Source organism: Myxine glutinosa, chromosome 10 (assembly GCF_964187855.1).
Source record: "Myxine glutinosa chromosome 10, kmMyxGlut1.1, whole genome shotgun sequence".
NCBI lineage: Eukaryota > Metazoa > Chordata > Myxini > Myxiniformes > Myxinidae > Myxine > Myxine glutinosa.
The window spans coordinates 2767976-2782500 of NC_136270.1; the positions used below are offsets into that span (position 1 = coordinate 2767976).

At 47.9% G+C, this 14525-nt stretch overlaps 2 protein-coding genes across 5 annotated transcripts in view; one reads left to right on the top strand and one right to left on the bottom strand.

Moving 5' to 3' along the window:
• LOC137434292 (trafficking kinesin-binding protein 1) overlaps positions 1-14525 on the top strand; it is a 1208017-nt gene that overhangs the window by 329770 nt on the left and 863722 nt on the right. The window lies entirely within an intron of this gene.
• LOC137434295 (peptidyl-prolyl cis-trans isomerase FKBP9) overlaps positions 1-14525 on the bottom strand; it is a 52558-nt gene that overhangs the window by 6340 nt on the left and 31693 nt on the right. For all 4 annotated transcript variants that reach the window (XM_068127178.2, XM_068127179.2, XM_068127181.2 and 1 more), the window contains exon 8: positions 7169-7314. In XM_068127178.2, coding sequence (XP_067983279.2) covers positions 7169-7314 — 146 coding nt within the window. The remainder of the gene's footprint in view (positions 1-7168; positions 7315-14525) is intronic.

Consider the following 14525-nt stretch of genomic DNA (forward strand, 5'->3'; position numbering starts at 1 on the left):
CCTGATGCACTCCCACCTTCACCTCAAACTCACCACTGTTCCCGTCCTTCGTCCTTACAGCTGTGCGCGCTCTTTTGTACATTGCCATCACTACTCTGATCAACCATTTCTCCACTCCTAACTTCCTCAATGCCCATGTCAATACTTTGCGTGGAACCCTATCGAATGCTTTCTCCAGATCAACAAACCCAAGAAACAACTTCTTCCTCTTCTCCATGCACTTCTCCTGCAACTGCCTCACAATGAAAAGCGCGTCTGTCGTTCCTCTTCCTGGCATAAATCCAAACTGCATTTCGTCGATCTTCACTTTCTTCCTTATCCTCCTCTCCAACACCCTTTCCAATACCTTCATTCCGTGCTCCAATAACTTTATCGCTCGGTACGAGCCACACTCCAGAGGGTCACCTTTCCCCTTGTATAGAGGGACGAGGGTACTCAGTTCCCAATCCACTGGAATGCGGCCTTCTTTCACCACCAGATTACAGATCTCTGTCATTCTCTTCACACCCCAACTTCCTGCTGCCTTCAACATATCTCCCACAACTCCCGTCGGCCCTCCCGCTTTTCTACCCTTCATTGCTTTTATCGCTTCCTCAACTTCCTTCTCAGTTATCTTCTCTGCCGGTCCTAAAACTGGGTTACTCTCTATGTTGCCATCCCATTCATTCTCTGTATTCAACAGCATTTCCATATATCTTTTCCATCTTCCTTTAATTCCATCTGGGTCGACAACGATTTGTCCCACTTCATCCTTCAAGCAACTCACCCCCATCATATCACACCTCTCTTTCGCTATCTGCTTTGCAATCCTGAATACTGCTTTCTGGCCCTCTTCCGAATCCAAGCGTTCTCCGAACATTTTCCTACATGCCTCCTGCGCCTTTGCTACCTCTTTCTTTGCAGCCTTCCTGGCTGCCTTATAACTTTCATGCTCTGCCGTTTCTGCTCCCGTACCCTTCGCCTTCTGCCACTCCTTGAACTTCTTCCTCTTCTCGTCAATCCTCTTTCCAACTTCATCATCCCACCACCATGTTTCCGAGTGCCTCGGTGGTCCTTTTGTCCATCCACATACCTCACCAACGGCTCCCAACAGACTAGCTTTCATTGACATCCAACCACTTTCAAGCTCAACCACATCATCCTCGACCCTACTCAGCCTCTCTTTTAATGCCTCCCTTACTGTCACCTCTTTCAACCTCCACACCTTCATTCTCGGTTGGTACTTCACCCGCCGAGCTCTCCTCGCACCTTTCACCCTTATGTCGCAGACAACCAAGTGGTGCTGTGAAACAGCCTCCTCCCCCGGGATCACCTTTGTGTCCCGGAGGTGCCCCCTATTTCGCCTACGCACCATCAGGTAGTCAACGGTTGTCGTCGACCCACCTGACGTGTATGTAACAAGCTTATTATCCTCTTTCTGGAACTGAGTATTACAAATCAACAAATCAGCAAACTCCAAAATCCTTTCACCTTCTCCATTTCTCACACCATATCCGTAACCCCCATGAACTCCGTCAAAACCATCCATACTCCTTCCCACATGTCCATTTAGGTCTCCTCCTACCACAACAACTTCCTCATCTTTCACGTTTTCCATCAGCTTCTCTATCGCACACCAGAACTTGTCCTTCTCTTCATCGCTTCGACCAACCTGCGGAGCATATCCCGAGATGACGTTCACCAAGAGCTTTCCAATCATCATTTTCACCATCATCAACCTATCACTCACTCTAGTCACACTCACCACACTGTCTACAAACTCCTCAGAAAACAGGACACCAACACCATTCACGCCCTCCAGACACCCTTGCCACATAAACTTGTATTTCTGTCCCTGCCTACCCTTCACCATTCTCACACCACTTCTCTTCCATCTCGTCTCTTGCACACAACATATGTCCACTCTTGTTCTGACCAATACTTCCACCACTTCTCCTGATCTCCCTGTCATTGTCCCGACATTCCATGTCCCAAACCTCAGAAACCGATCTCCACTTCGAGGTGTACCCTGCCCATATGTAGTTGTAATTGTCATGGTTCTCTTTCTGAGGCAATGTTTTTATGGCCGGATGCCCTTCCTGACGCCTTCTGTTCATGTCAGCCAAAAGAAAAGGCATAGATTGTGAAAATGGAGCACGGATACATCGCTCTCTTTATTTAAATACAAGCCACAAGAAGCGAGATATATTAATGGCTGCATTACAATTGGTCTCAAACTTACTCAGATCTGCAGTGGTGAGGTCCTCATTTGGCATTAGACCGACATACAGTCACGTGAAAAAGTAAGTACACCCCACGTCAAGTTTTGAATTTTTCAACATATTTCAACATGCAGCTATTTGATCTTCATTTCAACAATATTGATAGATAAAGGTGATATAATATAACAAATATCATGAAACATTTACATTTTGTAGGCCATTGTATAATTTAAATAAACATAAATGCAAATTTCGCATGTGGAAAAAGTAAGTACACCCTTGGCTCTAATAGGTGGTATTGCCCCCTTTTGCAGAAACAACCTCAAGTAGGCATTTCTTATAACTGTCTACCAGTCTCTGACATTGACTGGGAGAAATTTTTGCCCACTCTGCAGAATTATTTCAGCTGTGCGATGTTTTTTTTTTTTTGTTTGTTTTTTTTACAAGATCTAAGGCTCGTAATGGACCACACACACACACACACACACACACACACACACACACACACACACACACACACACACACACACACGGTTACACTTGGCCTGGGGAAAGTGCCATGTTTGAGGGGTTTCTTGCATGCACAGCTCGTTTCAAGTCCCCCACAACATCTCGATGGGATTTAGATCCGGGTTTTGACTTGGCCATTCCAGAACCCTCCATTTCTTTCTTTTCAGCCATTCCTTGGTGGATTTACTGGTGTGTTTAGGGTCATTGTCATGTTGCAAGGTCCACCTTTGGTTGAGCTTCAACTTTCCGACAGATGGCCTCACATTATCCTCAAGCACCCTCTGGTAGAATGAAGAATTCATAGTGGATTCTATGATGGTGAGCTGCCCCTGATGCAGCAAAGCTTCCCCAAACCATAATATTTCCACCACCATGCTTTACAGTTGGTATCAGGTACTTGTGGTCAAATGCTGTCTTTGGTTTTCGCCAAACATGTCTTCTGGTACTGTGGCCAAATAGCTCTACCTTTGACTCATCTGTCCAGAGCACATTGTTCCAGAAGTGCTGGTCTTTGCCTCGGTGTTCATTGGCAAACTTTAGTCTTGCCCTGATGTTCTTTCTGGACAGCAAAGGTTTCCTCTTGGCACACCTCCCATGTAGATCAAATTTGTGCAGCCTCTTTCTAATTGTAGACTCGTGCACTTTGACATCAGTAGTGGCAAGAGCTACCTGAAGGTCTCGTGATGACATTTTGGGGGTTCTTAGAGACTTCTTTCAGCATCTTGCGGTCTGCTCTCGGGCTGAACTTGCTGGGGCGGCCTGGCCTGAACAAGTTGGCAGTTGTTTGGAATCTTCTCCACTTGTAGATGATCTTCCGGACAGTCGAATGATTGATTTCAAATTGTTTGGAGATCTTTTTAAATCCCTTCCCAGACTCGTAGGCATCTACAACCTTCGTTCTGAAGGCCTCAGAGAGCTCTTTTGATCTAGGCATGGTGACGCCGCACACTTCAACAAAGAGCAAACCAAACGAAATGTCTGAGGTTTAAATAAGACAGGTTCCTCCAAGATCCTCTCTAACGATGTTGTAATCATTTGCACCTGAGCTGGTGCACCTGATTCTAATTTTAGGTATTTGAAGTAGTGATAAATGTAGGGGTGTACTTACTTTTTCCACATGCAAAATTTGCATTTATGCTTATTTAAATTATACAATGGACTACAAAATGTAAATGTTTCATGATATTTGTTATATTATATCACCTTTATCTGTCAATATTGTTGAAATGAAGATCAAATAGCTGTATGTTGAAATATGTTGAAAAAGTCAAAACTTTACATGGGGTGTACTTACTTTTTCACGTGACTGTACTTGGCATGTACTATGTCTTTTATACACATAATATATGCAACATATTATACTGTATATGATATGCACACGTGTTATACGTGAAATGTACTGTATATTGTATGCAAACATTTGATACATGACATGTTATACATATTACACACAAACACACACACGCTAACGGAGGTGGATACTTTGAGACCTGGTTGGGCTCTGTTCCACCTCCTGAAGCCTGCATACAGTGTTAACAACCAACAACAACAACACACACACACACACACACACACACACACACACACACACACACACACACACACACACACACACACACACACACACACACACACACACACAACTAGCACCTCTTAAATGGAATAGTGACCATGAACTCTTGTGCCTTACCAGCACAACTAATTAACATGGGGTGACTGCCACGAATCCACTCTTTTTAGGTACCTATTACCAGTTAACAAGATCTGTCTATGTATCTGGTAAGATAGATATCAAAGTTAGGTACACATTTGGGCTGAGTTGTAGTCTGTGGAAAACACTGAGCTGCTCACTGCATCAAGCAGTGTCAGCTACTACACCGCTAACCGTAGCATCAGTCAGCCATATATTTATTCATTATATACACTCTCCACCATGAAATACCATACATGTAAAACTCATAGTATAATTGTTGAAGGACTGTTCTTGTATTCATTCCAAGTGCCTTTTGGCACAAGGGATGTGCAGAACACCAGAGTGCAAGTTTCCACAACCATTCTTGTCTCATGCAATAATCGTTCAGCACGTGCAACTCATACACCCTTAGGTTTTCGAGGTGACACATTGCAATCTGAGCAAATTTGAAACAGTCTTTCTGAGACACCAGCATGTGCACCACCCCCCCCCCCTATACCCCCCCCCCCCCCAAAAAAAAACACTGATTAAATTGTTCAACACTCCATCAAAATGCCACAACTGTCCGAAAATGGGAGGAATTAAATCATTGGACACCTTGAAGCAGGGTTTTACATTAGCCTTGTTGCAACACTTTAACATGAGGAGAGGAACTGCTTGACCTAAGAGGACGTTGTTAAGCCACTGGATAACCACCGTCTAGAGGCCATTTTTCCCCGCAAAGCGGGGGTTGGCCTTTTTCGGGGACCGTGGTTGTTGTTGTTTTTTGGTCCCCTTTTTGAAGCAATGTTTTACGGCCGGATGCCCTTCCTGCCGCCAACCCTGTTTGTCGCCTTTTTACGACACACAGGGAATTACCAGTGAACTGGTACTCAATTAGCCGACCTCGGAAGGATGACAGGCTGAGTCAACCCCCCTGGCGTTAATTCAGCGATCGACCGGGATTCGAACCCAGGATCCTTGGATCCTAAGCTGGCACCCTAGCCGCTAGCCCAATAAACAACAGATATGCCAAGAAGTGGACCACTCAGCGTAACTATTCTCACCCTGGACAGTGGACATATATGGTCGTATGACCTAACTATGCAATCTGTTTCAAACTGCCCAGCATACTGCAAGAACACTCCCTGCCAACACACAGGTTAAGTGTTAACACCGTCTTGAGGAATCCCTGTAATGCAGTGATCCGTGCTCATCATCCTGTTCAGCGCCCAAGACGTGCACCACGACACATCAAAACATGCTTGCAATGGTAAACTCAGCAAGTGCAATGGACACTGAGGCAATGGACAAGCTCGAAAGACATGATGGTCGTACGCTAGTTTACAGAAGATGCAATGACCGATCTGCCCGAGTCTGTGTCCAGGAAGCCGCAAATGTTGGACGTGGAAGTGTCATGATGGTGGGGTGGTATTGCTGAAACCTTTCACACCAACTTAATCTGTATCCATGGCAATATGATGGCAGATTGATACATTAATGAGATCTTACAGCAACTCGTGTTGCCTGCCCTTCAACAACATGGTCCAGGAATCATCTTTATGCATGATGATGCTACTGCTCACAGGACCATTCGAACAAGGAACGTTCTTATCAGTGCCAACATAAATGTCATGACACCCTGGCCTGCCATCTTGCCAGATTTCAATCCAATTATCATCAATATCATTGATCATCATATTCAGATCATGCCAAGACAAACATAGACCCTCAATATTCCTAGATATTCTGCTGACGGCTGATGGTATTCCGCACTGAAGGCTGACGGTTCCGAAAGGGAATTCCAAAATGGTGTCATCTCGCCAATGAAATGCCATGCAGACATGGAAAATCGCCAGGCTTGGTGAGTGTGAATTATTGATACTTTTTGTTGATAGTGCGAGGAATATGATGCATTGATATGTTTTGATGATCATGCGATGAATTGTGATCAAGGAAACATGCCAAATGACCTTCCAGATGTATATTTTTTATTTCTTAGGGCATGACACTTGCGTGTTCAGTTTACGTAACAAAAACACAAGTGGGGTCACACCCTAACTTGTTCTAGTATCAGATTGAAGATATGGTGGGTTTTGAGTGTAATCATGAGTGTAAACATGAGTGTAAACATGAGTGTAAACAGTGAGTGAGTGTAACAGTGAGTAACAGTAACAGTGAGTAACAGTAACAGTAACAGTGAGTGTAACAGTGAGTGTAAACATGAGTGTAATCATGTTTTCCTAGTCTCAGAGTCGTCGGTTCACACTTTGCACACCAACTGGAGGTAAACTTGGGGTTAATGAGATGTGAATCTGGTCACTTTTCACACCCAAGACCCCTCCCTCCCTTATACCCCACCACCCAACGAATAACATCAAATAAAATAAGTGTTTGTGAAGACCATGGTGAGACCAAGCCAAGTGAATTTGCATATTGAACACAATGGTTAATTCATGTGTAGTTTCAGTTGATAACATGAAAAGCAACTTCTTTTTTGACAATCCAAGGACTGAGTGACTGACTTCTAATGGAGGAAGGTTTTCCATCATGCATCGTTGCTGCAGGACTATGAAGCAGAACAAACCATGCCAACAAAATCAAAATTATGCATAAAGCAGAGGCATAAAGCAGAGGCAGAGGCTCTAAAGCAGAGGTTGCATCAAAAATTCCCCAGTATTACAAGAGCCTCATTTTGCAAAGCAGAGGCCGTGTAAGCACAAAGATAGCGGATTCACGAAAACTTGAGTGTTGCGCAATTTGCAAATCGAAAGAGGGTACTTACCGATTCCCTTCTCTCCAAAGCCCAAATGAGGAGGGATGATGAGTTGCCTTCTCTCTCCTAAGCACATTCCCATGAGGCCTTGATCCAAGCCCGGAATTAGCTGGCCAGTGCCAACAATGGCCTCGTATGTCCACCCAGTGGTTCGGCTGCCAAGGAGGCAGATGCACGTGTTGCTCATATAGTACGAATTGTGGAAAAGGCTAATAAAGTGATACCTAACATATGAGGGTAATCCGAAAAGTGCTATACTCGCGACTACCACGTCATACTTAGAGAATAATATTCAGGTGCCATGGCATTCTTTTTCAAGATTACTGTTTACAAAGCGGATAAATGGCCAAATTCGGCACAATGCTTCCTTAAGGGTTCCTGATTAATTTCAGCCGAGGAGCCATCTTGACTTTTTTCGAGTTTTCATACATAAAACATGAAAATCGAGGATGGCCGACAAATGTGATAAAATATGAATTTTCTCAGGTTCTATGAGTCATGGGAAGGTCAAATTGGTATCTAAAGGCGGCACACCTCAGTCACGCTTTGCATGTCTACCAAATCACTCTTGACCCTCCACATCCTCCAACGGGATGCTTTCCTGCTCTCTGAGGGATCCAAAAATGAAGAGTCTGCAGCAGCTTGGCCAACTGAAATGCTGAAGAAGAGTCCTATCTTCATGCACTGAGACCTCATCCTGAGATACCAAACCCTCATTCTCGTCTTCATCCGGGCTCACAGACAAAATAACTTATTTTTGTATGTGGAAGTCTTGGAGGAATTGGCACATCTGTTGTTTGCCTTGGATCATGTGAATTACTCAAGTTGAGTGCCTGTCCACATCAGAGATAGGAAGTCCTTGTCCAAATCCATCAAGGATGAGGTTGAGAAGCAATGTCATTGGGTCCTTTCCAAGACCAGCAATAAGTGCTCTGCAATCCCAATTGACCAGGCTCATAACAGATAAAGAGAAGAACCGCTGCGTGATAGGCTAAGGTGGTTGTATTGGATTCACAGAAAACCCGATTGCTTTCATCTCAGGGCCTGAGCTGTCTATACTGCAGAAGCAGTTTGAGGCTGAATATTGTTGCGGATATGGGATTTGCATCCATCCATATCCGCTTGTAAATATTCCCCTATTTCCTCAATACTTCCCAACTATCCCCAATCCCCCATTCCCTAGTCCCATTTTCTGTAAACAACACTCTGTAGACCCGACCTCCCCCTATTTCCCCCATTAAATGTCGTGCCCAGGTTCACCGCATCTCATGTAAGACAACTATAGGACATCTTGCTAGTTATTCTTAGTCTATGTCAGTTAAGGACTCGTTTCCATTAATTCTGACCCTTCGTTGCACCAGAATGTGATTGTATGGCACCGTTAGGAAGTTTAGGACCTCCCAATACCTCCCCGCAGCTCTTCCTCACAGTTCAACAACAACAACAACAACAACAACAACAACGAGCGCAGGAAGTGCGCGTCCTCACTCCGGCTTGGTTGGTAGGGGGTGTTGGGAGGGCACCAGGCCTTCCCAACGAGCCGCCATCAAACATGTGCTCGACGGGGTTACCAAATAGGGGCTCCCTGTCAGCTCCTCGTCAAGGGCGGAGCCCGGTAACCCCCGCACCCAATGGAAGCGGCGGACCGGCCCCAGTGGGGCGGAACCAACCAGCCGAGGGCGTGTCACTCCCCGCTGAGCATGCGCAGTGAGGGGGAGGTGACGTCAGATGCGCGCTGAGCTTGGAGAAAGAAAGACGTCCCCTCCGAGCGCTGTGAGGCCTCCCCGCATCTTCTGGACCGTGCTTTATCCTGTCCCCGAGCCAAGGTGCACCTTGTGCTATCGACCTACCTGTCCCTTCCTGCCATCAATCCCTGTGTAAGTCTGCCTTGTTCCGTTTGTCTGTGGTCTGTCTGGGATAAGATAAGACGGTAATTAAGTGCCCATCTCTTCTGTGTCTTTACCTCACTGCCTTGTAATCTACCCCTTTTCTCCACCACTGTAATTATACCCTCCTCCGGAGGTCTTGAGAACTGTACTCCTTGCGTCGTTTCCTCTTTCCCAGTCGTCGTGTCCTTTCTATCATTGATTTGGCATAGCGCGATTTGGCCAACGTCTGGGTGAATCGGGTGAGTTGGGGAAGAATCGGGGGAACTGTTAGGTCGCGGCACTACCACCGCTCGGTAAATAACATCTAATCCGCGGACTGTAACAATTGGTGTCTGGGAGTGAGATACGGACCCGAAGCGTGCTTAACGCGCTCAAAATTACAAGTCACCGAAATTTGATTTTGTTTTACAAAAAAAACCGAATTTTGAAAGTCGCGCTATGGGAGATCAAGACGGCTGGGTTCCGGTAGAGGAGAGTGAGGCAGGGTCGATCCAGGACCAAATTGAGGGACATGAGGAGAGCGAAGCAGTGAGGGCGGCAGGTTCGCAAAATGGCGTCCTCGCGCATGAGGTTACGGGCGCGCAAAATGGCGCCTTGCAGATGGCTACGGCGACCGCGCCCGCGACCGTAGCAGCGCCGCTGGTGGATTTGAACCTTTTTTTTATACAAATGAAGGCCCTTATGGACAAGAATGGCGAAGAAATGGAAAGCAGAATGATGGGAGTAATGAGGGACGGAGCGAGGGCTGATAGTGAGCGATTGGGGAGCGAAATGGGGGGCAAAATGGAAGAAATGGGGGAACGGCTAGAAGCTAAATTAGAAGGGGTGAAACATGGGTTAAAGGGGGTAGAAAACAGAATGGCCGCTCAAGAGAATCAAATAGAAGGGGTGAAACATGGGTTAACGGGGGTAGAAAACAGAATGGCCGCTCAAGAGAATCAAATGGAAGGGATGAAAAAGGGGTTAGAGGGGTTAGAAAACAGTATGGAAGGCAAATTGACGGACATGAGGGACCAAGCGGAAAGGGAATTTAAACAAATGGGGCAGCAGATAGAGGGGGTCAGAATGGGGGTAGAAACTAAATTGGATGCTCACAGGGAGTAAATGGAGCAGATGAGGGTGGCATCTGGGCAGGAGATGCAAGTGATGGGAGAGGAGATCAGAAGAGGTGTGAGTGAGGAGGTCGGAGGAGTGCGCGAGGAGGTGAGGCACTGTGAGGAGCGCATGGAGAAGGAGGTGAGAAAGGGGACTGTAAAATTGCAAGGTGGTGGTATAGAGGAGTTGACGCTGGGAGTGGAACAGCTGACGGAGGGACAAAAAGAACTAACGGAGCAGGTTCAAAGGAACACTGCGGTACTAGGAGGGTTAAAAGCGACACAAAACGACATAAAAAATGACTTGATAGCGACACAGAGGCAATGTCAGATGGTACGTGAGGGACTGACAACGAGGTTGGACGAGGTGACACAGGTAATGGAGACGAAGGACCGGCAGGTGAGGACGCACATAGAAACGGTCAAGGTAGCCTTAGAGGACGAACTTGAGGAGACGCACCGGGAAATAAAAGAGGTGAAGCAGAAATTAGAAGAAGTGGAAGAAGGGGTGAGCGAAATTAAGAAGCGACGGAGAGGGGATAAGAAAGAGATAAAAGAGGAAGTAAAAGAATTGGTCCAAAGTCTGTGTTCGGATCGTGATGATGTGCTCATTAACCGGATGAGGGATTCGCAGGTGATGGAGGAGAAGCGAAGAGAAAGAGGACCCGGTGTAAGTGGTGACCAATATGGTCGTGCGTATGATGCGCCAGGTGATTTAATGAGCTTGGGGGTCGAGATGGACCCGAGTGTTCGTGAGAGGCCGTTGGTGAAGTGTGCGACAGGTCTGGTGTGTGAAAAAAGAGGTGTGCGAGAATGTCCGACTCTGGGGTGTGTGAGGAAAAAGTGCGCGCCAAGGAGTGAGTGTGCTGTCGAGAGTGAGTCGGTCCTAGCGCGTGTGTGAGGGAGCACATGGAAGCGCGTAGTGAGGAGTGTTACAGAGGATGTAACAGAAGAATGCACGCCTGTGGTGAGTGTTACGGGGGGAGTAACGGGAGAGTGTGCGCAAGAGTGTGCGCGAGAAAGGTGTGTAACGGACAGGTGCATGAGGAAAGAGTGCGCTGTCAAAAGTAAGGAAGAATGCACACCTGTGGTGAGTGTTACAGAGGGTGTAACGGGAGAGTGTGCGCAAGAGTGTGCGCGAGAAAGGTGTGTAACGGACAGGTGCATGAGGAAAGAGTGCGCTGTCAAGAGTAAGGGTGAGTGCGTTGTCAAGCGTGGTGGTGAAAGTAGTGAGAGTGACACGGAGCGTGAGTTGGTGGTGACAGGTGAGCGAGGATGTACACCTGGAATGGAAGGATGCACACCTGGAATGGTAGAGCGTGTGTGGGAATGCACACTTGAGTTGGTCGTGAGGCACGTGGTTGGGTGTGCGAGTGAGAGCACACCTGTGATTGTCAAAGAGGAGGTGACCGAGGAGGGGGCGCGAAGAGGTGTGTTGGTGAGGTGTGCGAGCGACGAGTGTGTGCCAAGGTGTTTGGTGGTCAGGTGTGTGACCAAGTCTGTGAGCGGAATGAGTGTACATGGGTGTGTTGGAGAAGGTGCAATGACGAGGAGCATGGGAACAGCTGGATGTATGAGCAAGAAAGGGGTAGCGTATGCGTGTAAGCATGCAGGTGAGGCATCGACGGTAACCGGGTTAGCGGCGAGAGCGACTTATAGCCGAATCGGGCCCTCGGTGCGCGCCGAGCAGCTTCGCGTGCCGCGAGGACCAGCGGGGATCCGAACCACGGCGGTTTCGAAAGAACCGCCGTACGCGATCCACGCCGGGCCGCGCTTTGAACGGCCGCGTCCGTGCTCCACTAAGCGGAGCGGGCAGCCCGATAGGAAGGGTCGTCATGGCGACCCCTTTTTGTTGAGGCATTCCGGCAGGTCGAGATCGGGCCATGGGATGGCTCCGTGCCGAGATGGTGCGTGGGATCTCGGCCCGGGTAAACCTCCTTCCCTGCACCGAATGTCGGACGCATCCAGCCGCCGGCACCAAACAACCCGCATTAATTGCTCGGCTTTACGAAGCCGGGCTGTGGAAGTGAATTGGCGCACCGAGAGGCATTAGTAAGTCGACTGTAATGACGAGGATAGTGTTTTGGCCCCGAAATTAGAAAAACAAAATTTGATGATTGGCAAAGGATTGGCAGTAATGATTGGCAGATGATGGGTAGTGATTGGCAAATTTTTGATTTGTTGAAATTTGATGTGCAAAATTGGTAGTGCGAGATGCCCGATGTGGTGGGATTGCAACTCTGTCATCCCTCACAAATAGGGGGCAGATGAGCTATAGTTTATGGGGTGGCTATGACAACCGAGCCAGGGAGGGCTTGGATAATGTGTAGGGACCTAGAAGATGACCTTAGGTGACGTTAAGGTTAGTTAGTGACTGGTACCTGTAGTGGGGACGTAGTAGCTTAGTGTTTGATAATGACGGGGGAGCGCTGAGTGTAAGGGAAGACGGAGGAGTGCGAGTTTTAGAAGGGAGTAGACAGAGCAGATGATGCAGTGTGAATGGAAGTGCTGGTGAGCAGCTTCAAATGAGGCATCGGTGAGGCAATGCTCCGAGGTGTGTGTGAGTGTACAAGTGATGAATGAGAGCATTGCGGATGAGTGTCATGGTGAGTAGTGAGTGTTGTGGATCAGCGCGAATGCGCTTGGGGGAGAGAAGGGTGCAGGCGGCACCAAGTATGAGAGCACAGGTGTGCAAGTACAGGTGTGTGGAATATATGGAGCAGAGAATGAGTGGTGTGGAGAGAGTTGGAGTAAGTGGTACGGAGTGGTGTGCGTGGTGCGAAGGTGTGGATGGGGGAAGAGTGGACCCCCATCATGGATACCCGGGGCGGGTAGTGTAAGTGTTAGGTAGAGGGTATAGGTAAATTGTGGTTGGATATTGGCATCTGTGGTGCGGGTGGAAGAATGATGATTGGATGGGTGCATTAGTGTTGTGGAAATGGCTGGGCATGTAGCCTGTTAGTGTGTGTAGTTGGTTTGGGCACTCCACCACTGTGAGGATGTCGGCCAGGTGAGGCCGCAGGTGGGCTCTGGGAGCCGGTAGTAGTTGTTGTGGATGGGGCCCGAGCATCCGGAGGACGGACCCGGGTAGCCCAGTGCCAGAGGGCACCGAGGGGTGACAGAGCCAGGAGGGGCCTTCCCCAGTTAGTTAGGTTAGGGTGAGGAGCTAGGTAAGCTCGGGTGGCAACTGCAGTGGTGGTGTGCAGGTGGGTAGACCTGCTGGGAGAGCTACACGTCGCAGCCCAGAAATTGTGCAAGGGCACCGGGAGATGAATCGGGGGAGTGAGACCCCAAATTGAGAAGCACCACAGTTTGGTCAATGGGAATTGGTTGTTAGAACCCATAGTGTAAGTTGGCCAATGGATTGGCAGGGAAAGACCCCGGGTAATGTAAATTTGTTAAAGTCATTTAGGAAATAGTTAGGATTGATGAACCTGTCGCACCATACGCAGCCACTTACCTGAGGTGATGCTGATGACTCCACACCTGTGTTTTCTTTGTTTTGTGTTGCAGGAAAGGAGAATTGCTGTTTGGATTTGTGAGACGCATCACGACGTGGATGAGACATTGGGGTGATTCCATCTCTCCCTCCTTAGGAGGGACTGATGATGAATTGGTGATGGCAGATTTTGATGTTGAGTTGGAGATGGCAGATTTTGATGAGAGTTGGAAATGGCAAATTTGATTGGTTAGGAGGGAGAGAAGACGAATTTGGTTTATGGGAGGAACGGGGAAGACAGTAGGGACGTTGTTGATGTGTAAAGTAGATGTTTATGGGTAGTGTTGTGTTTTGTGGATACAGTAAGGGGTAAGGGAGGGGCAATGTAGGTTACCTGGTGGGGGGAGGGGGGGAGGGGCGTACGGTAGGAACGTACCTGTCTCACCTGGTTCCCATGTGCCCCCAGTGTGCATTACCTTGTATTGCGTGCACTTTTGCGCCCTTACCACCTTACTCACTTATCTTCTTTTGTCTCCCACCTCCGAGGATCTGGCTTTGGGGCAGAGAGAGAGGAGAGAGAGGTGCTGGCTCCGCAGTTGTGGGCCTGTACTTCCGCTGCTTGCTGCCTGGATCGATACACCATATGGACCGCAATTTTTGTGGCCACCCACAATGGACCGCAGTTCTTTTTCGGTCAAGCACCACCCGTGGATAGAGCTCTGGGTCAACGTGGCACCTATGCCATACAGGTGAACCACTTTTAGTTGGCCCCCCTGACGGCCACAATTCAGAAATGGACACGGTTGGCGCCTTTCTTTATTTCTAAAGAAGCCAGAAGGCCAAGTGCACTCCATGAAGGCAAGACCAGCGGCAGAACATCGGCCATCTGCGACACCACCGGTGACCATGGACACTTAATTGTGCATTTTTATGAACACTTTATT